At 41.0% G+C, this 24,195-nt stretch overlaps 1 protein-coding gene across 1 annotated transcript in view; it reads right to left on the bottom strand.

The window, feature by feature from the left end:
- Positions 1 to 24,195, bottom strand: part of CPVL (carboxypeptidase vitellogenic like) — a 144,820-nt gene that overhangs the window by 47,708 nt on the left and 72,917 nt on the right. The window contains exon 12 of the mRNA XM_089669881.1: positions 1,386 to 1,568. Within this exon, the coding sequence (XP_089526007.1) occupies positions 1,386 to 1,568 (183 nt within the window). The remainder of the gene's footprint in view (positions 1 to 1,385; positions 1,569 to 24,195) is intronic.

Below are 24,195 nucleotides of genomic sequence, written 5' to 3'. Positions count from 1 at the left end.
ATATAGTTACATAGTTAGTCTGGCTGAAAAAAAGACAAAAGTCCATCCAGTTTAACCATAAAGAAAAAAAAAAAGTTATAATCCTATACCCACAATTGATCCAGAGGAAGGCAAATAATCCAGCAAAGCATGATCCAATTTGCTCCTGCAGGGGAAAAAAATCCTTCCTGATCCCCCGAGAGGCAATCGGATATTCCCTGGATCAACTTTACCTATAAATGTTAGTATCCAGTTATATTCTGTGTATCCAGGAACAAATCCAGGCCTTTTTTAAAGCAATCCACTGAGCTGGCCAGAACCAACTCTTGAGGGAGTCTATTCCACATCTCTTACTGTGAAGAAACCTTTCCGTGTTTGGAGGGTAAATTTCTCTTCCTCCAGACAGAGAGTGCCCCCTTGTCCTCTGTAATGACCTCAGGGTGAATAGCTCTACACAGAGTTCACTATATGAACCACTGATGTATTTATACATGTTGATCATATCCCCCCTTAATCTCCTCTTCTCAAGAGAGAATAAATTCAGTTCCTCTAATCTTTCCTCATAGCTGCGCTCCTCCATGCCTCGTATCAGTTTGGTTGCCCTTTTCTATACTTTCTCCAGTTTCCCAATGTTCTTTTTGTGAATTGGTGCCCAAAACTGACCTGCATATTCCAGATGAGGTCTTACTAATGATTTGTAGCGGGGTAATATGATATCTCTCTCTCTGGAGTCTATACCTCTTTTTAATACAAGAGAGGATTTTGCTCGCTTTAGAAACCGCAGCTTGGCATTGCATTCCATTATTAAGCTTCTGATCTACCAGAACTCCTAGATCCTTCTCCACCATTGACTACCCCATTTGTACCCCTCTAGTATGTATGATGCATGCATATCCTTAGCCCCCCAAGTACATAACCTTACATTTATCAACATTAAACCTCATTTTCCACACAGTTGCCCAATTAAACAGTGCATTGAGGTCGGCTTGTAAATTGGAGACATCCTGTAAGGACGTTATTCCACTGCACAGCTTGGTGTCATCTGCAAAGACTGAAATGGGATTTATAATCCCAGACCCTATATTGTTTATGAATATATTAAAAAGTAAGGGTCCCAACACTGAACCTTGGGGTACACCACTGATGACCCCAGACCACTCAGAGTATGAATCATTAACCACTACTCTCTGAATACGATCTTTTAGCCAGTTTTCTATCCATTTACATACAAAGCCAGTAGACTTTACCTTACACATTAGCCATGTGTGGGGTACTATGTCAAACGCGTTTGCAAAATCCAAGTATACCACGTCCACCACCACCCCTCTGTCCAAGGTTTTGCTCACCTCCTCATAAAAACTACTCATTCATATTGTGCTATAAAATAAAGTCTCCCCTTCTCTCACCTGAGCAAAATCTCCAGCTACTCGAACATAACCAGCCACTTCGGTATCCGTCTTCCTGATCTTCCAGACTGACCTCTCAGCTTTCTTGTACTCCTCTAGCCTCGACCAAGGCACAGTTTGCAGAAATCTTTCAGTAAGAGGAGCAGCCACTATAACATCAAGCTGACCACTGTACAGGAGGACCTGAGGACAGAAAGCAGGATTGAATCAGTATAGCAAATAGAAACCAAATACTCTTTTTGTACATTGGTACAACTGTTAATCTGAATGACAGGTTGACTTTAAATGACCCTTCTTGCATCAGTATGCAATTGTTCTTTACAGATCTTAGAATTTGGGATATAAGAGTACAGAATTTCAGTTTTCATCTCAGCAAAGTTTTAACAAGGGATGAATGCTACTGTATACTGTACTGTCTATATGCAAGGTATAGTACAGTTCTGGTGTTCTGGCTCTAGAACCAATAGATCTGCGTGTAGGGCACTTTTATGAGAAAATCAATAGTTCAGCATTTAAAATACATAGATCAAACAAGACAGGGCAACAGAAAAGCAGAACGTTTGGCATACCATTTAAGGCATAACATCCTAACATTAAACCAAAAAAAAAAAAGTGTTTTAAAACATTGTCTGGAAGCTATTTACAATTCAGAATAGTTTTTTTTTTCTTACAGGGCTGAAAAGCATTCTTTTTAGATTTAAAGTGTTACTAAACCCAGGATCCTGCATTCACTATCTGGTCTCCCACAGTTCACATTACATGGAAATTCAATATTTTTAGTAAATATAAACTGCTAGTTAGAGCAGTCTTGTGACTTCTAGCAGTGTTCAGCAGAGCACTGGTTAAAGCTTGTAGGAGGAGTTTTCTTCTGCTCTAGGAGGATGCAGAACCCCTGAGCTCTGTCTGGACAGTGCTGATCAAGAAAAAAAAAACAAAAAAAAAACCTCTCTAGCAACACACACCAAACTGAGCATGTGCAGTGTCTCCACACAATCAGGAGATGAGAGAGACACTGGAAGGGGAAGATCAGAGAAGTCAGGATCAAACAGCCTTATTACACAATGCAGAGGATTAACCCCTTAAGTTCCACAGTGAGTATATCAAGCATGCTTTACTGCATATACAGACTAAATTTTACTGTTGTGGGTTTAGTAACACTTTAACCTCTTGACAACAACTGCATCAATTCAATCCAAGGTATAACAAGATATCAATGGGTTAAAGTGCATGTTACACCAACATTTCATATTCCTGATGTGTATACTGTAAAATGGACTTGTAGTAAAAATGTATCCTGTTTTCGTTTCATTTCTTCCTTTGCGTGAAATACCTGGTGATCCTGCCAACCCACTGCTTCCCCATATCAAACTAACCACGCTAGGCATAGAAGCATATCCATGCTATTATAGTCATTATGACTATTATGTTTTATTCACACTCCAGTACATCCTTTGGTTGTTTCTGGTTTTTGCCCTCTTTGTGCCTCACAACTACCATTCTTCCCAAGCACCTTCCTGCCACAAGTTATACTCTGTCTCAACCCCTTTGGTATGTGTTGCCTTCCATCCACCACGCTGCTACACAAGCCCCATAGTGTTCCTTCCCACCAAGCAGAAGCGCTGTTCCATCCTCCAAAGCGTGAAAATCTCTTTATACAATAAAAGAACCCCAAAATCACTCATTACCCATAAATACTAAGGTCTGCCAAAATGATCCTCTCATTTCACAAAACCGTAAAAATTAAGCCAATTTTAATTAAAAAAAATTCTCTTAGGTTTCATTGTGTAAAAACTGATAAGTAAAATTACTGGCGGAGTAAAAGCCAATTAGATGCTGGCTGTCAAATGAAAGCAGTACTGGCTACTGCAGAGAACAGGTCCATTTAACCAGCTTTTAGAAATCAGTCTATTAGTATGGAAAAATGTGCCTCAAAATAATTTTCTCAGACTACAGACATACTACTACACAGCACAGTATGGAAGTCATTATTATGCTTCATTGTTTTATGGTATGCAACACAGACTGTAGTATTTTTTCCACACTGCTAATGAGCAGAGCTACGGGAGTTCCGTCATGAGGACATACTCCAAGAACACAAATCAATAACAGAAGCATGATGTATAATGCAATAACTTAGGAAAGACAAATATTCCATGTATAAAAGATTATCTCATCTGCTTGTATCCCGCACTTTCAGAGAATCTTCTAAAAAGTAGCCATATTACGTATATCTGATAAAATCATATAGGTATTCGTGATTTAGTTAAGTAGGAACATCAGTTCACACAATTACCACTAAAATTTATGTTGCAGCAGAACAGCTTGTGGGGCTCATCATAGACACACTGGTTAAAAAAAAAAATGGCTTTGCAGGAAGAGGTCTCCATCAGATGAAAAATTGCCTTAACACTTCCATGTACTGATTTTGTCTAGCTCTACTATGGCTGTCAAAGACTATTGCAGGTGAGTAGTGCATAGGTCATGGTATTTATTTATTTCAGGTACTTATATAGCGCCATCAATTTACGCAGCACTTTACATATATATTGTACATTCACATCAGTCCCTAACCCTCAAGGGGCGTACAATCTAAGGTCCCCAACTCCCATTCATACATACAGTTGCAAGAAAAAGTATGTGAACCCCTTGGGATTACGTGGAGTTTTGCATGAATTGGGCATAAAATGTGCTCTGAACGTCATCTAAGTCACAACAATAGAAGAACAGTCTGCTGAACATACTACACAAACATTAGATATTGCCATGGTTTAATTGCACATAACATGTAAACATTCACAGTGCGGGGAGGAAAAAATGTGAACCTTTGGACTTAATAACTGGCTGACCCTCGTTTGGCAGCAATAACCTCAACCAAACGTTTCCTGTAGTTGCAGATCAAACCTGCACAACGATCTGGAGTAATTTTGGACCATTCCTCTTCACAAAACTGTTTCAGTTTAGCAATATTCTTGGGATGTCTGGTGTGAATTGCTCTCTTAAGGTCATGCCACAGCATTTCAATCGGGTTGAGGTCAGGACTCTGACTGGGCCACTCCAGAAGGCGTATTCTGTGCTGTTGCAGCCATTGTTTTTTTGAATTACTTGTATGCTTTGGGTCATTGTCCTGTTGCATCACCCATCCTCTGCGGAGCTTCAGTTGGTGGACAGATGGTCGTACGTTTTCCTGCAAAATGTCTTGATAAACTCTGGAATTCATTTTCCCATTAATGACAACAATCCGTCCAGGCCCTGAGGCAGCAAAGCAGCCCCAAACCATGATGCTCCCTCCGCCATGCTTTACAGTGGGGATGAGGTTTTGATGTTGGTGTGCTGTGCCTTTTTTTCTCCACACATAGTGTGTGTTCTTCCCAAACAACTCAATCTTGGTTTCATCTGTCCACAGTATATTTTGCCAGTAGTGCTGTGGAACATCCAAGTGCTCTTTTGCAAACTTCAAACGTGCTGCAATATTCTTTTTGGACAGCAATGGCTTCCTCCGTGGTGTCCTCCCATGTACTCCATTCTTGCTTAATGTTTTCTTCATTGTAGATGTGTCAACAAAAATGTTAGCATGTGCCAGAGATTTCTGTAGGTCTTTAGTTGACACTCTGGGATTCTTCTTTACCTCATGCAGCATTCTGCGCTGTGCTCTTGCAGTCATTTTTACAGGACGACCACGCCTAGGGAGAGTAGCAACAGTGCTAAACTTTCTCCATTTTTAGACAGTCTGTCTTATTGTGGACACATGAACATCAAGGCTTTTGGAGATACTTTTGTAACCCTTTCCAGCTTCATGCAAGTCAACAATTCTTGATCGTAGGTCTTCCGAGAGCTCTTTTCTGCAAGGCATGGTTCACATCAGACAGTGCTTCTTGAAACCAGTAAACCCAAAACAGGTGTGTGTTTTTTAAGGGCAAGACAGCTGTCAGCAACACATCCAATATCATCACACTGATTGGAGTCAAGGTTGGCTCACTCCTGGCTTAAATTAGCTCTGGGAGAAGTCATTAAGCTAGGGCCTCACATTCTTTTTCCTCCCTGCACTGTGAATGTTTACATGGAATGTGCAATTAAACCATGGCAACATCTAATGTTTGTGTAGTATTATGTTCAGCAGACTGTGTTCTTCTATTGTTGTGACTTAGATGACGTTCAGAGCACAATTTATGCCCAATTCAAGCAAAACTCCACGTAATCCCAAGGGGTTCACATACTTTTTCTTGCAACTGTACATATACTAGGGACAATTTAGACAGGAGCCAATTCACCTACGAGCATGTCTTTGGAGTGTGGGAGGAAACCGGAATACTCGGAGGAAACCCATGCAGGCACAGGGAGAACATGCAAACTCCAGGCAGGTGGTGCTGTGGTTGGGATTCGAACCAACAACCCTAGTACTGCCAGGCAGAAGTGCTAACCATTTAGCCACTGTGCTGCCCATGGTATGCAACATTTTTGTCACAGCTTGTGTAGACACCCAATGTGTACTGCAGAACCAAAAACTTTCATACACCCTGGGCCTTATCTGCCATCCCTTGATAGAATGGTATGTATACGTCACTCCTGATCCAGAAAAAAAAAAAAAAAAAAAGACCATTGCATTAATAAACCCAAGGCAGGAAAGCCCTCATGCTTCAGCCTTTACTGTGCAAGGGTGGAGAATTAGAGATGTCTGCACACCATTCATGCATTTTCTGTAGACTGAGTGTAACATGTATGGATCCCAATTACGGTAGTCTAGGACACAATGGGGTTTTGATTTTGCCTTTAGTAAATCAATCAACACCAATGTCCCTACCTGTGAAGTATACCTCTCCCAAGATGAAAGCATCACATATATCAGATCATACAAGGACAAAAAATACTTTTCCCATACATACTTTACAAATTATTTTGTATTTAGATTTATAGATTACAGGTATTTATATGGCACCAATAATGTACACACACACAGTATATATTTATAACATTCACATCAGTCCCTGGGCCAATTTACACAGGAACCAATTAACCTATGAGGCAGGTCTTTGGAGTGTGGGAGGCAACTTGATTACCAGAAGGAAACCCACACAAGCACAAGGTGATCATGCAAACACCATGCAGAAAGTGTCATGGTTGGGATTCGAACCAATGACCCTAGCATTGCAAGGCACTTTATAAAACTACTGAGACCACTACTAAGAGAAAATGATTGTCCCCTGGGCCTTGGAGGCAAATCCACTCCCTACCACATTCACATTGCCCGACATCCACCATAAACCGAATAGTACCACCATAAACATAATATACACATACACTTCCCTAGACGTTTAGCTCTCCTAGCAGCAGAAACATACTAAAACAGGTATAAATTCATTACCACTTTTAGCGCTTGGATGTTTGATTGGCCAGAGTTTTCCATTGACATGAAGAAATACTCAAGCGCTAAATGCGGCTAGTGTTTACAAGCGTTTTTGCCATGTTTAGAGTTTTTTGGCCAAAACAATCCTCGTTCAGGAGAGATACGTTTAACTGCCCCTAACCTCTGGCAAAAGCCTATGTGTACATGGACACATTGGTTTTTATTGCGCCAAGTTCAGATGCTTAGGCAAAAAAAATGCCAAAAGCTCCTAAACTCACATTTAGGAGGAGAAGCAGTGTACATGAGGCCTTAATCATTAGTTACAAGCAGTTTAAAAAAAATGACTTTCCATAACCCTGATCTTCAGGGCCTCACTTATCATTCACAGATCTCATTTAACATCTGTTGGCCAGACTTTTGAATCTTTGTGTGGGAGACAAAGAATATGAACAGATGACTGTGAATAAATACCACTAATGTGAATATGTTATTATTTTTCAAATGGCCTTTTGGTAAACACAGAAGGAAATGGCACAGAAAAAAAAATGCATCAATGTTTAATGTATACTAAACTAATGCCGACATTCCAATTTCTCACAGTATACCAAAGGATGGCTTACACCTGAGAGTCCTTTAGCCATGTTATAGCCAGACCATTATTCTGAATCTTTAAGAACAGCTTACAGACAGGATACAGCACCTTTACAAGACCTCGATAAAATAAAGAATGGGCAACATGACAAATGAGGTTTAATATTGAAAAATGTAAAGTAATGCACTTGGGGGGCTAAAAATATAAATGGAAGTTACTCTCTAGGAGAATCTGTGGAGGAATCTAGGATGGAACAGGATCTGGGAGTCTTAGTACATAATAGACTCAGTGATAGCATACAGTGTCAAGCTGCAGCATCAACTCTAGCAGACTATTTGCGTGCATTAAAAATAGTTTAACCTTAAAGTGGTAGAATAAGAAGTTTAAACGGCTTCTTGCCCAAGATGTGGCCAAACCAGCATTTTGTAAACAGCATAAGGGGGTTCTTTACTGTCAAGAGCAGTAAGGAGGTAGAACTCCCATCCACAGTTAGAAGTGTCAGCAGGGAGAGTTGCCAATTAATTTTTTTTATTTTTTTTTTTAGATAGGCATCTTGGCAAACACAAAATACAGGGATATGGAAAGTGGTAGTGACACACACACACACACACACACACACACACACACACGGATGGGATGGTGTCCTTATTTAACCTTACCAGCTATCCTACTACAATGCTCATGGTCAGTTATAGTGTGATAACCTTTATGATAAAATTTCACCCCTGTCCTGCCCAGACCTGGCCACATCTGCCTACAACTTATAATCATCCTCCTTGGACACACTTGCTCCTCCCTCTACATGCAGAACTAGGCTTCGCCTGCTACAACCCTGGCAAACAGATGACACCAGAAGTCTCAAGAGCCGCAGTTGTGCTCTTGAGTGAGTATGGCATAAAAACTAAATCCCTGCAAGACTTCACCCTCTACAAAACCGCCCTTCTCAACAATACAACTCCAGCCTCCATGCTACTAAACAAACTTACTACAACACACTCATCAAAATTCTCCCATCCAATCCTTGTCTACTCTTTTCTACCTTTAATTCCTTACTTCATCCCCCATTGCATCCACCCACCAACTTACTGCCTGGAGACTGGAGGAAGAAACTTGACACTGGAGATCTCATCACGAATTGTCGATCTTGTTCTTAAAATAACTGGCAATCAATATACCAGGTCCAACACCAGACTCAATACTCTCCTCCTATAGCCCTGTTACCATCAAGGAGATTGCCAAACTCCTTTCTGAGGCTCACCTCACCATCTGTACCCTGGACCCTGTCCCCTCACAATTATTGCGGCCTCCTTGCTGCTCTATCAAACTCTCTAACCCACTTCTTCAACCTCTCCCTCTCCAATGGCACCTTTCCCTTCCCGCTCAAACATGCACTGGTTACCCCTACATAAAAACAAAACAAAAAAAAAATCCTGGACCCCACCTGTTTGAATAATTTAAGACCCATCTCAGGTCTGGGTTATGGCTGGGCCCTTCCAAAACTTTAATCTTCTTCTGGTGAAGCTATTCCTTTGTTGATTTGAATGTATGCTTTGGGACGTTGTCATGCTGAAAGATAAAGTTCCTCTTCATGTTCAGCTTTCTAGCAGAAAGCTGAAGGTTTTGTGCCAATATTGACTGGTATTTGGAACTGTTCATAATTCCCTCTACCTTGACTAAGGCCCCAGTTCCAGCTGAATAAAAACAGCCCAAAAGCATGATGCTGCCACCACCATGCTTCACTGTAGGTAAAGTGTTCTTTTGGTGATGTGCCGATTTGTGCCAAACATATCTTTTGGAATTATGGCCGAAAAGTTCAACCTTGGTTTCATCAAATCATAACACATTTTCCCACATGCTTTTGAGAGAATTCAGATGTGTTTTTGCTAAATATAGCCGGGCTTGGATGTTTTTCTTTGTAAGAAAAGGCTTCCATCTTGCCACTCTACCCCATAGCCAGACATGTAAAGAATATGGGAGATTGTTGTCACATGTACCACTCAGCCAGTACTTGCCAGATATTCCTGCAGCTCCTTTAATGTTGCTGTAGGCCTTTTGGCAGCCTCCCAGACCAAATCTCTTCTCGTATTTTCATAAATTTTGGAGGGACGTCCAGTAATGTCACTGTTGCGAAATATTTTCTACACTTGAGGACTGTTTTCACTGGTGTTCCATGGCATATCTAATGCCCTGGAAATTCTTTTGTACTCTTCTCCTGACTGATACCTTTTAACAATGAGATCCCTCTACTGCTTTGGAAGCTCTCTGCGAGCCATGGCTTTTGCTGTAAAATGCAACTAAGAAAATGTCAGGAAAGACCTACTAGAACAGCTGAACTTTATTTGGGGTTAATCAGAGGCACTTTAAATGGCAGATGTGTACTGACTCCTATTTAACATTATTTTTAATGTGATTGATTAATTCTGAACACAGATACATCCCCAGTTATAAGAGGTTGTGCACACTTATGCAAATACATTATTTTAGTTTATGTTTATCCCCCCCCTAAAAGATTTCAGTTTGTTATTCAACTGAGTTGTACAGTTTATAGGTCACATTAAAAAGGTGGAAAAAGTTCTGAAATTATTTACATCAAAGAAACATGACATTTTAACGGGTGTGTAGACTTTTTATATCCACCGTACCTACTGAATGCCAAAACCAATGGCCATTACTTCATACTCACTCTCTTAGACCTATCCGCTGCCTCTTACACAGCTGACCACCAGCTCCCACTCAGTAAACTCCACTCCCTTGGCATCCATGACTCAGCTCTTTCCTGGTTCTCCTCTTTCCTTTCTCAACACACTTTCAGTGTCACATACAACACCAACTCCTCTTCCTCTTGGGGTACCCCAGGGCTCTGTCCTTGGGCTCCTCCTTTTCTCTCTCTAAATCTCCTCCCTGGGTCAAATGACAACTTCCCATGACTTCCAATACCACCTGTACACGGACAACACCCAGATCTATTTCTCTACTCTACAGCTCACCCACTCGATCTCCTCACGTATCACAAATCTGAGCGACATATCCGTATGGAGATCACACCACTTTCTCAATCTTTCTAAAACCGAGCTTGTAATATTTCCTTTTCCCCGATCCCCCACTCATGACTTTACCATTAAGATCAACAGCACAAACATTGGTCCCTCCCCACATGCCAGGGTGCAAGGTGTAATCCTAGACTCTGACCTCTCCTTTGGGTCCCACATCCAATCACTGGCTAACTCCTGCTACCTCAACCTCCACATTTCCAGAATTTGCCCCTCCTGACTAACGACGACACCACAAAAACAACTTATCAATGCCTTGGTTATATCCTACCTTGATTACTGCAACTCCCTCTTCACTGGCCTACCTTTACACAGGCTATCCCCCCTTCAGTCTATTATGAATGCTGCTGATAGACTCGTAAACCTTACCAACCGACCAGCGACTGCTGCCCCTCTCTGCCAATCCCTTCACTGGCTTCCACTAGCCCAACGTATAAAATTCAAAATACTAACCACAACGTACAAAGCCATCCACAATACTGCCTCTAGCTAAAACATCTTGCTCTATAGCTCCCTTGTTCCCTCCTCCCATGCCCGCCTCCAGAACGTCTCTCATCCTCTGGAACTCCCTACCACAGTATGTCCAGTCAGCCCCCACCCTGTCCACCTTTAGGTGGATCTTTGATCTTATTCAAGGAAGCCTACCCCACCCTCCACCCAAGAACTGTACTTTAATCCCCTCTACCCGATCATCCCCCACAGCTATCATCTTCCGTATCACTTCTCCTTCCTTTAGAGCTCCATTAGCAGGGTCCTTCTATTCCTTCTGTATTGAACTGGATTGTAATTTTACTGCCCCCTTATATATTGTAAAACGCTGCGTAAACTTTTGGCGCTATACAAATCCTGAATAATAATAATATTATAATCACAGTTCTTGCAGATGGCATACCCCAGCAAACCAAAAGACCCATCACACAAACGTTCCTACTTTGAAAATCAGAACTATTCTGCCACACCACCAAAGGATTGGTTTGGCTGGCAGGGTGGGTTCTGCTTGATTAGTGTATGCAAAGCCCAAACTAATTTTATTTCAGTTTTGATCAAAATCAGTTATTTTTAATATTGCTCTCTGTGTCCCATCAGATAGATTTCCTTTCCCAGAGACCCAGCAAGTAGAACACTTAAAAGTGAGCAGATATCCCTTCTTAACATAACCCTTCTTCTAAAGATTTACCCTCATCTCCTGTTCCTGTGGCAACTTACAGTTCATGGTTCGCCTAGGATATTACAGTCTATCAAGTCCCAGCAAAGCTCTCCTAGTGGATATCATCTTCATTCTAATAACATGCACTTCTCAAGCACTAACGAAGGGGGAGGCCATTCCCATGAAACATGTTGGCTGTATTTGATGATCTTAATAAACATTTCAAAAAGACCTCTGAGTGATATGAAGTTTTGTACTAGACGTGCCTTAATACCCACTGCAAAACATAAAAATTTTTGATTTCCCATTACTTCTTAGACAATGGTCACAGGGCCAATAACGTAAGGAAGGTTTTTAATATTTTATTACTCAAAAAAAAGTTTTGACTTTACATACACTTTACAAGAACCCCACTATTTTAATGTAAAGGTTTATCCAAGAAAACAGAAACTTTCTGTGAGAATACTGCTGCATATGTACCTGACAGTTACACCGTAAGAAGATGTACAAAAATTTTGCTCCTGATCAGCTGTGGCATGCAGAGGAGTGACAACTGCAATAAAAAAAAAGAAGAGTATGTTGTCACACCTCTGCATGCCATATCTGATCAGGTCTGAGTCATAAGGAAATTCAACTCCCACAATTTAGTGGAAGCATAATCTGTCAATCACTATGGAGTGAAAATTAGCACAGAAGGGTCTGTCCCTGGTTTCCTCCCACACTACAAAGACATGCTGGTAGGTTAACTGGATCCTGTCTAAACTGGCCCTAGTATGTGTATGTATGAATGTAAGTTAGGGACCTTAGATTGTACACCCCTTGAGGGTTAGGGACTGACGTGAATGTACAATATATATGTAAAGCGCTGCGTAAATTGACGGCGCTATACAAGTACCTGAAATAAATAAATAGATCTACAGTATAAGGAATGGCAAAATAATGCCCTTTTGTTTTGATATATGTCAGAAATGTAAGATTTGGCTTAGGGCATACACATTGATATGAGAAAGAAATATAAAATTTAGTTTAAAAAAAAAAATGCTGTAAAAGCAAAAAACATCCTTCAGAAGAGTCAGTTCCTGAACAACAACCCCCTCCCCCAATAAAAATAACTAATGACACCCTGCTTAGAGTGACAAATGTTTGGTGAAGAAACCAGTGCAAAGCCATTATAATGTAGTCATACATCTATAGAAGTTTGGCTGAATTTTGCTGGATCATTTTCACCTCTTGAAATGTGCAGAAACAGCCAAGCTTTATGAATAGGAAAAAGTTCCAGAATCAGTTCCCCAGAGAATCCAATTCTGGCATTACACATGACAATGTTCTAGTAACTTCAATCAGTTTTCATTTGCAAACAATTGAACAGACCAAGGAAACCAACCAAAAATCATTTAAACTAGTCTGAATGAATGTTGGTTATATTGATATACATAAATAATTGATAAGATTGCCTTATTTATGACCAATATAAGAAAAAAAGCTGCTCTGTATTTAACAAAAAATAAGCAAAAAAAACAAAAACAATCTCAATCTCCTATATTAAAAACATAAAGCCAAGCCTTTCACAATGTTTCAATGTACTATAACCAATAAACTTGAAGATGAGTCTGCAGTGGATGGATGATTAATTTTTTTCTCTCTACTCTAAAACCACCTTTTTTCCAATATTTACAGAAACAACTGCCAATTATAAACTATTCAGCATATAAACTCAATATTGCAAAAATCAGTGGACAAATCCCCTGCTCCACTCTGATCAAGCTTTTTTCCTATTAGCCACTGCCATCCAGCTTCTTTCAAAACATTAAGCAGCAGTCAGCCTTACAATCACAGCCAAAATGTCAAAGACACCCCACAATATGACAGTCATGGTTCACTGGTCTCTGCAAGTCAATGGCCAAGGGAAGTAGTTAAAATTACAGAAGTTTTATATTCATAAAGGCACTGTAAATCCGCTAAGGCTACATATTTTGTAAAAAGGTGGTGTGAATTTGAAACAGCTAATGTAGCGGATTATGAAGGTACCACGCTGTTTACATGCTTTGGGAAGCGAAAGGTTTATGTAAAAAGAGAACTCTAGGCAAACCGCTAAATACAGAAATGACCAGCCTTTCTGGAGTGATGTGACAAATATGATAAATCAACTCACTATGGTGGACTTGATCCCCAACTCTGTGGCTGGTCTTCTCCACCTGACAGCAAGACCCATCTTAAAGGATAAAGCCTCCTAAACAATTCATCTGCTAAACTGCGGCGAAGGCTTGCATCCCCCTTCAATGGAAACTGACTCGCTCCCCTACAAAATCTCTCTGGTATCCCAAAATAAATAACAGTCTCCTGATGCAAGACCTTACTTCCACCCTCCATAATACAGAGGAGAAATTCATAACGACATGAACACTCTGGTAGAATATCAAAACCATGAACCCTTTCTTACAAGTAATGGCCCAGAATCCCAGCTCTCGAGTACTCCAAATCCTCCTTCGGATACATACTGTGCAGCCAACTCTCTAATCCCAATGAAGACACCATTTATTTATTTTATTACAGATACTTCTATAGTGCTGTCAATTTACACAGTGCTTTACATATATATTGTACATTCACATCAGTCCCTAACCCTCAAGGGGTGTACAATATAAGGTCCCTAACTCACATTCATACATACACATACAGGATCCAATTAACCTACCAGCATGGTCTTTGGAGTGTGGAGGAAACCAAAGTACCCGGAGGAAACCCATGCAGGCACAGGGAGAGCATGCAAACTTCAGGCAGGTGGTGCCATGGTTGGGATTCGAACCAATGACCCTAGTACTGCCAGGCATAAGTGCTAACCATTTAGCCACTGTGCTGCCCATCCTGCCTACTATGATTCTCCCATAATTATGGAGTGATTAGATGCAGGTGGCAGATTATGCTAACTACTAACACTGCTATTTCATCCATTAACAAACAGAGCAAATTGTACTTTTATAGGAAGTTGTCTATTACTGTGCTGCCACAGTAAGTTATTTCTCTATTACTGTGCTTCCAAATACAACTGTAACATGCCCTGCCTGTACCTACTGTCTGTTGTGTGATGTCAAAGAATTATAAAAGAAACAGAAATAATAAATATAAAAGTACACACACACACACCCAAAAAATTAAAGGAACACTTTGAAAAGAAATCAGATCTCAATGGGGAAACCGATCATGCTGGATATATATATATATATATATATATATATTGTAACAGGGTTAGCTCGGCAGCGGGTGTGTGTGACCCCCTGGATGGGTGCACAACACAAAAAAAAATAGGCACAGCACAACAATAGTGGAGGTGAAAACAAACAGGTGCAATTTATTTACAATATTTACAGAAAAAATGATAAACAAAAAGAAACATCAAAATAAATCCTGGCCAACTTGGCTACTTACTGCAACAACAGCTTCTCCCTAGCTACCCACTAGGTACAGCCTGCTGCTATACCTAGTTGCTAGTACTTGGAGGCTAGCCACACAGGCTTTGGTCTCTCTGCACACAGGTAACAGGTCAGCTCCCCAGACAGTTCAGGCACAGATCTGGTTCCAGGGTGGAGCAACTCCCTAAGCACTCTGGGAGGTTTTATAGAGGTGTTTAATGAGCCCACTACCTTCAGCTGGGCTCATTACCTCAGTGCTGAAGGACTCAGCACTTCCCTCTAGTGGTACAAATCCCCATAAAGCCTGAACCTTGGACAAATATATCGTCCATCCAGGACGCAACCAGGTGATTTCACCTGCCTACTGTCACTATATATATATATATATATATATATATATATATATATATATATATATATATATATATATATATATATATATACACATACACATACACACACATACATACACATATATACACACACACACTGATAAGGACTGGGCAATGTGTTAAGAATGTAAGGATGCCCCATCATTTGATGGAAATGAAAATTATCAGCCTACAGGAGGACTGAATTCAAAGACACCCTGAGAATCAAAGTGAAAAAATTAAGCAGCAGGCTAGTTCATTTTGCTGAAATTTCATTGCAGCAACTCAAAAATGGTAGTCAGTTTGTACAGCCCCCACATGCTTGACGTCGGGGCATGCTCCTAATGAGACGATGGTGTCCTGGGGTATTTCCTCCCAGATCCGGACCAGGGCATCACTGAGCTCCTGGACAGTCTGAGGTGCAACCTGGCAGCATCAAATGGACCGAAACATGATATCCCAGAGTTCTATTGGATCTAGGTCAGGAGCGCGTGGGGGCCATTCATTGGTATCAATTCCTTCATCCTCCAGGAACTACCTGAATACTCTCACCACATGAGGCTGGGTATTGTCGTGCACCAGGAGGAACACAGGACCTACTGCACCAGAGTAGGGTCTGACAATGGGTCAAAGGATTTCATTCCGATACCTAATGGCAGTCAGGGTGCCATTGTCTAGCCTGTAGAGGTCTGTGCATCCCTCCATGGATATGCTTTCTCAGACCATCATTGACCCACCACCAAAACGATCATGCTGAACAATGTTACAGGCAGCATAGCATTCTCTATGGCTTCTCCACACCTTTTCATGTGTGCTCAGGGTGAACCTGCTGTCATCTGTGAAGAGCACAGGGCTCCAGTGGTGGACCTGCCAATTCTGGTGTTCAATGGCAAATGCCAATCAAGCTCTATGTTGCCGGGCAGTGAGCACAGGACTAGAGAACATCGGCCCTCAGGCCACCCTCAAAGTCTGTTTCTGATTGTTTGGTTAGAGACATTCACACCAGTGGCCTGTTGTAGGTCATTTTGTAGGGCTCTGGCAGTGCTCATCCTGTTCCTCCTTGCACAAAGGAGCAGATACCAGTCCTGCTGATGAGTTAAGGACCTTCTACGTCCCTGTCCAGCTCTCAGAGTATCTGCCGGTCTCCTGGAATCTCCTCCATGCTCTTGAGACTGTGCTGGGAGACACAGCAAACCTTCTGGCAATGCCATGTATTGATGTGCCACCCTGGAGGAGTTGGACTGCCTGTCCTGTATTTCGGTCTATCCTGTTCAAATATTTACATAACCCTGTTACCAAACACAATCCTGCCTGATCTTTCTCTGCTGCAGTTTTATTTTCACTTACAGATCATTATCCCAACACTGTGAATGGAGAGTGAGACAGAAGCAGCTCACCAAGGGGCTCATCACTCTGCTGTCTCCTCCCATCAGCATGCTCCTTGCATTGCAACACACGTGATTGGCTTCCTGTGCGGCTTCTCCCTCCTCCTCTCTGAGCTCTTCTGTTACAGGGACTCCAAGAGGCTGATCTAACATCAAATTTACTTCGACTGCTTGCATACAAAAAAATACATTTAGAAAGTATCAATGATTTTTAAGGACCTTCGTTTGGACTACTCTGTACAGTGATGTGGCGGAAGGAGAACACATCTATGTCCAAATATACACTGAGACTAAACATCCTGAATGAATAGGCTAGGATGTCAGTTCTTTTTTTTTTTAATCCAAAAAACAAAGGGGGGGGGGGGGTGAGGGAGAGGTGAAAAGGGTTCACATTGTGCAAACTGATAATCCCTTTGAAGTACAGTAATTGTCATTTAAAGGTCTTAATCAGCCTACATCACAATGTATGCAAACTTCCTAGTGCTGGCCACATATGAAGCTACAAACATCTATCACTCAAAAACAGCTTTCTGACAAGACAAGAGGAAAAAAAAAAAAAAAAAAAAAAAAAAGAGAAGAAGAAAGATGGTGTTCTTGGATGAATACAGTTGCAAGAAAAAGTATGTGAACCCCTTGGGATTACGTGGAGTTTTGCATGAATTGGGCATAAAATGTGCTCTGAACGTCATCTAAGTCACAACAAAAGAAGAACACAGTCTGCTGAACATAATACTACACAAACATTAGATATTGCCATGGTTTAATTGCACATAACATGTAAACATTTTCAGTGCAGGGAGGAAAAAGTATGTGAGCCCCTAGCTTAATGACTTCTCCCAGAGCTAATTGGAGCCAGGAGTGAGCCAACCTTGACTCCACTCAGTGTGATGATATCAATGTGTTGCTGACAGCTGTCCTGCCCTTAAAAAACACACCTGTTTTGGGTTTACTGGTTTCAAGAAGCACTGTCTGATGTGAACCATGCCTCACAGAAAAGAGCTCTCAGAAGACCTACGATCAAGAATTGTTGACTTGCATGAAGCTGGAAAGGGTAACAAAGTATCTCCAAAAGCCTTGATGTTCATGTGTCCACAGTAAGACAGACTGTCTACAAATGGAGAAAGTTTAGCACTGTTGCTACTCTCCCTAGGCTTGGTTGTCCTGTAAAAATGACTGCAAGAGCACAGCGCAGAATGCTGCATGAGGTAAAGAAGAACCCCAGAGTGTCAGCTAAAGACCTACAGAAATCTCTGGCACATGCTAACATTTTTGTTGACACATCTATAATAAGGAAAACATTAAATAAGAATGGAGTACATGGGAGGACACCACAGAGGAAGCCATTGCTGTCCAAAAAGAATATTGCAGCACGTTTGAAGTTTGCAAAAGAGCACCTGGATATTCCACAGGACTACTGGCAAAATATACTGTGGACAGATGAAACCAAGATTGAGTTGTTTGGGAAGAACACACAACACTATGTGTGGAGAAAAAAAGGCACAGCACACCAACATCAAAACCTCATCCCCACTGTAAAACATGGCGGAGGGAGCATCATGGTTTAGGGCTGCTTTGCTGCCTCAGGGCCTGGACAGATTGTTGTCATTGATGGGAAAATGAATTCCAGAGTTTATCAAGACATTTTGCAGGAAAACGTACGACCACCTGTCCGCCAACTGAAGCTCCGCAGAGGATGGGTGATGCAACAGGACAATGACCCAAAGCATACAAGTAATTCAACAAAACAATGGCTGCAACAGCACAGAATACGCCTTCTGGAGTGGCCCAGTCAGAGTCCTGACCTCAACCCGATTGAAATGCTGTGGCATGACCTTAAGAGAGCGATTCACACCAGACATCCCAAGAATATTGCTACACTGAAACAGTTTTGTGAAGAGGAGTGGTCCAAAATTACTCCAGATCATTGTGCAGGTCTGATCTGCAACTACAGGAAACGTTTGGTTGAGGTTATTGCTGCCAAAGGAGGGTCAACCAGTTATTAAGTCCAAAGGTTCACATACTTTTTCCTCCCTGCTCTGTGAATGTTTACATATTATGTGCAATTAAACCATGGCAACATCTAATGTTTGTGTAGTATTATGTTCAGCAGACTGTGTTCTTCTATTGTTGTGACTTAGATGACGTTCAGAGCACATTTTATGCCCAATTCATGCAAAACTCCACGTAATCCCAAGGGGTTCACATACTTTTTCTTGCAACTGTATAAAAATTCATTACCCAAAACTACCATGTAGTGCAACTGAATTTTGAGAGAGAACGTTTTTTCATCAAAATGATCATTCCATTGAACGATGATTTATATTGTTCAATCTGTTTTATCGATTCTCAAGTATGATGACAACTGGAAAAATAAAAGAAGTGAAGACTGGATGACACGATAGAGTACATCCACTGAGTAGCATAGTGCATAATAGTAAGGTGCAGAATGTTCTACAAAAACACGGTACTGAAATGGAAACCGAAAGCCCTTGAGTGCCAACAAACAGGGTAGGTCAGGTAAAATGTCACTGCAGAACCATATTACGATAGCCGACAGGAGAGAAGGGGAGAAGGGGAGAGGAATACGTAAAACAAAAAAGAAAGAAACTACTGGAGGTGGCAAGGAGTGGGAATAAATAGTGGTAAAGTCCACTTGTCAGTGCATAGGGACAGAAGGTTGTGGTCAAACTCTGCTGTAAGGAAAAAGGGATGCCCAGGGTAGCATATTCGAATATTTCTAACCGGTCATTGAGCTTCGCCTCTATTTTTCATGAAAGAGCACAGAATTAATCCTAGGCTTCATGTCACTCAGAGAGGGTAGGCAATTCCAAGCCTTTGTGTCGGTGTCCCAATATTTATGGGCCGGAGATATAGATAGATAGATAGATAGATATACACATATATATATATATATATATATATATATATATATATATATATATATACACACATATATACACACACAGTTGCAAGAAAAAGTATGTGAACCCCTTGGGATTACGTGGAGTTTTGCATGAATTGGGCATAAAATGTGCTCTGAACGTCATCTAAGTCACAACAATAGAAGAACACAGTCTGCTGAACATAATACTACACAAACATTAGATGTTGCCATGGTTTAATTGCACATAACATGTAAACATTCACAGTGCAGGGAGGAAAAAGTATGTGAACCTTTGGACTTAATAACTGGTTGACCCTCCTTTGGCAGCAATAACTTCAACCAAACGTTTCCTGTAGTTGCAGATCAAACCTGCACAACGATCTGGAGTAATTTTGGACCACTCCTCTTCACAAAACTGTTTCAGTGTAGCAATATTCTTGGGATGTCTGGTGTGAATCACTCTCTTAAGGTCATGCTACAGCATTTCAATCGGGTTAAGGTCAGGACTCTGACTGGGCCACTCCAGAAGGTGTATTCTGTGCTGTTGCAACCATTGTTTTGTTGAATTACTTGTATGCTTTGGGTCATTGTCCTGTTGCATCACCCATCCTCTGCGGAGCTTTAGTTGGCGGACAGATGGTCGTACGCTTTCCTGCAAAATGTCTTGATAAACTCTGGAATTCATTTTCCCATCAATAACAATCCGTCCAGGCCCTGAGGCAGAAAAGCAGCCCCAAACCATGATGCTCCCTCCGCCATGTTTTACAGTGGGGATGAGGTTTTGATGTTGGTGTGCTGTGCCTTTTTTTTCTCCACACATAGTGTTGTGCGTTCTTCCCAAACAACTCAATCTTGGTTTCATCTGTCCACAGTATATTTTGCCAGTAGTGCTGTGGAACATCCAGGTGCTCTTTTGCAAACTTCAAACGTGCTGCAATATTCTTTTTGGACAGCAATGGCTTCCTCCGTGGTGTCCTCCCATGTACTCCATTCTTGTTTAATGGTTTCCTTATTATAGATGTGTCAACAAAAATGTTAGCATGTGCCAGAGATTTCTGTAGGTCTTTAGCTGACACTCTGGGATTCTTCTTTACCTCATGCAGCATTCTGCGCTGTGCTCTTGCAGTCATTTTTACAGGACGACCACGCCTAGGGAGAGTAGCAACAGTGCTAAACTTTCTCCATTTGTAGACAGTCTGTCTTACCGTGGACACATGAACATCAAGGCTTTTGGAGATACTTTTGTAACCCTTTCCAGCTTCATGCAAGTCAACAATTCTTGATCATAGGTCTTCTGAGAGCTCTTTTCTGTGAGGCATGGCTCACATCAGACAGTGCTTCTTGAAACCAGTAAACCCAAAACAGGTGTGTGTTCTTTAAGGGCAGGACAGCTGTCAGCAACACATCCAATATCATCACACTGATTGGAGTCAAGGTTGGCTCACTCCTGGCTCCAATTAGCTCTGGGAGAAGTCATTAAGCTAGGGCCTCACATACTTTTTCCTCCCTGCACTGTGAATGTTCAAATGTTATGTGCAATTAAACCATGGCAACATCTAATGTTTGTGTAGTATTATGTTCAGCAGACTGTGTTCTTCTATTGTTGTGACTTAGATGACGTTCAGAGCACATTTTATGCCCAATTCATGCAAAACTCCACGTAATCCCAAGGGGTTCACATACTTTTTCTTGCAACTGTGTGTGTGTATATATATATATATATATATATATATATATATATATCACTGTGTAAATTGACTGCGCTATAAAAAGTACCTGAATTAAATAAATAAAATAAATAAATACAAACACATGTTAAAAGCAAGGTAAAAACACACCCCACGCCACAAAAAGTTGTGGAGCTTCTCTGGTGTGTTTGTCACACGTTAGGGCAGCTCATTCAACTGAATGGGCTGCCTATGCATGATGAGCGGAAATGCTCCAAAATGGCCAAAAAAAAAAAAAAACACATGCGGGAACATGTGTTCCCACTATACGGAGATGTGAATTTGCCTGAGATCTGAGAGTCTCCATCCACTCCCTCCTATGTACTGGTATAACGCTGACCATACGCTATGTAATCTGATTGCACAATCTCTGTAGAGATTTACCAGAACTATGGAATAGCAGAACCCACCTGAACAATCCATTCAATTTGTATCAAAATCAGATAGGCTCTTGCTACATAGTAGATCTAAAGGATATTGTACAATCAGATTGAACAGAAAGTTGGTATAGTAAATGAGGGAGGTGTGGTCCAGAGTGGTGAACATGCCCTCCTATGTGATGCAGCAAGGAAGTGCATGGTGGGATATGATCTACAAGAAGGGAAATCATGGAATCTAAAAACATTTTTAAAATATAAAATTGACAAACAAAAGTTTAAAGCATCTACAGATGAGGAGAGTGAGAGATAAGCACATTGGGATGGCTGGGCCAGAAATGACAATAAAAACGCTTCTATTATGAAAAGGGAAATTCTGCCCAAAAAGGTAAACTTAGCATTTAAGCAAAAGTCTGGTCGAGTATATATTAATTCATCTAACTAGTCAGTTGGAATACACAGTGCACACCAGAACCTGCATACCAAAACGTTACCCCATTATATAAAAATATCCCCAGCAACAGAGAAAACTATATAAACTAGACACAATTAGACGAAGTTCCACTAAAGCCTAGACTGATATCAATAATTAAGGAGGGTAATTCATAGCTAAACTAATTAGTAGACTACCTTCTCACTGCAATCTTTCTGAAATAGTTCTGGGGCCTCAATTATCAAAAGCAACCGATTAATAGCCTCTTCTGAAGATCCCAAAACCAAAATAAAAGCATCTTAACTTCAGGGTTCAGAAATGTTTTATAAACTGCCAAAAACTGGAAACCACTAAAGAGCAGAACAAGGCTGCAATTAGCTGGGATTTAACGAGCTGCAGATGAGAAAATGACAGTTTATACAGCTTTATGACCATCATTTCCTGGCTAGGTAAGCTCTGAACAGGCTGCACTTATCCTCAGGCACATTGTACCTGGCATGTCAAAAGCTACATGGTATTCACATTACAAAGGGGCACTGGCCCTATTATCGGATTAGGTTTTGTTTTTTTTTAATACTGCAAATATAGATCTTTAAAAAATCAAAGAGTGTAATGAGCCCTAGAAGAAATCAGCTATGTAAATCGCTAGTTTTTGGTTATTAACCACCTGAAAAGCCTGTTTGTACTGCAAACTACACCAGTGTGTAGAGTCTTACTAACATGCCATAAGTAGCAGCTGCATAATATGAGCCTTATTTAAAAAGCTAACCCAAAGGGGATAGATATAGGTGCAGCCTAGTTAGTGGAATCAGGAATATCTTGATGTTGAAGTATTAAAGGCACAAGAAGCCATGGGCTGTTATACGTTCTGACTGTGCCTGTCCTCCTGGGACACACTTTTGCATGTGACAAAACCTTCTGTTGCATTCTCCATAATGTAAACTACAGTCAGGTCCATAAATATTGGGACATTGACACAATTCTAACATTTTTGGCTCTATACACCACAATGGATTTGAAATGAAATGAACAAGATGTGCGTTAACTGCACTGTCAGCTTTAATTTGAGGGTATTTACATCCAAATCAGGTGAACGGTGTAGGAATTACAACAGTTTGCATATGTGCCTCCCACTTGTTAAGGGACCAAAAGTAATGGGACAATTGGCTTCTCAGCTGTTCCATGGCCAGGTGTGTGTTATTCCCTCATTAGAGAAGAGAAGAGTATGCAGAAGGAAAGGAACTGCTCATGATCCTAAGCATACCACCTCATAAGTGAAGCATGGTGGTGGTAGTGTCATGGCGTGGGCATGTATGGCTGCCAATGGAACTGGTTCTCTTGTATTTATTGATGATGCGACTGCTGACAAAAGCAGAAGGATGAATTCTGAAGTGTTTCGGGCAATATTATCTGCTCATATTCAGCCAAATTCTTCAGAACTTATTGGACGCCGCTTTACAGTGCAGATGGACAATGACCCAAAGCATACTGCAAAAGCAACCAAAGAGTTTAAGGGAAAGAAGTGGAATGTTATGCAATGGCCAAGTCAATCACCTGACCTGAATCCGCTTGAGCATGCATTTCACTTGCTGAAGACAAAACTGAAGGTAAAATGCCCCAAGAACAAGCAGGAACTGAAGACAGTTGTAGTAGAGGCCTGGCAGAGCATCACCAGGGATGAAACCCAGCGTCTGGTGATGTCTATGCGTTCCAGACTTCAGGCTGTAATTGACTGCAAAGGATTTGCAACCAAGTATTAAAAAGTGAAAGTTTGATTTATGAATATTATTCTGTCCCATTAGTTTTGGTCCCTTAACAAGTGGGAGGCACATATGCAAACTGTTGTAATTCCTACACCGTTCACCTGATTTGGATGTAAATACCCTCAAATTAAAGCTGACAGTCTGTAGTTAAAGCACATCTTGTTCAGTTCATTTCAAATCCATTGTGGTGGTGTATAGAGCCAAAAATGTTAGAATTGTGTTGATGTCCCAATATTTATGGACCTGACTGTATACAAGAAAATGTATACTTTTTAAATTATCACACACCTTTTAAAGAGTGATGTCATCACTGCGTCCCTGTACTTCTTA

The sequence above is a fragment of the Staurois parvus genome, unplaced genomic scaffold (genome assembly GCF_062004578.1).
Source record: "Staurois parvus isolate SC_StPar_1 unplaced genomic scaffold, SC_StPar_1.0 ptg000082l, whole genome shotgun sequence".
NCBI classification, from domain to species: domain Eukaryota; kingdom Metazoa; phylum Chordata; class Amphibia; order Anura; family Ranidae; genus Staurois; species Staurois parvus.
The sequence above is the reverse complement of the archived record's forward strand: the minus strand, read 5'-3'. Positions and strand labels throughout refer to the sequence as shown.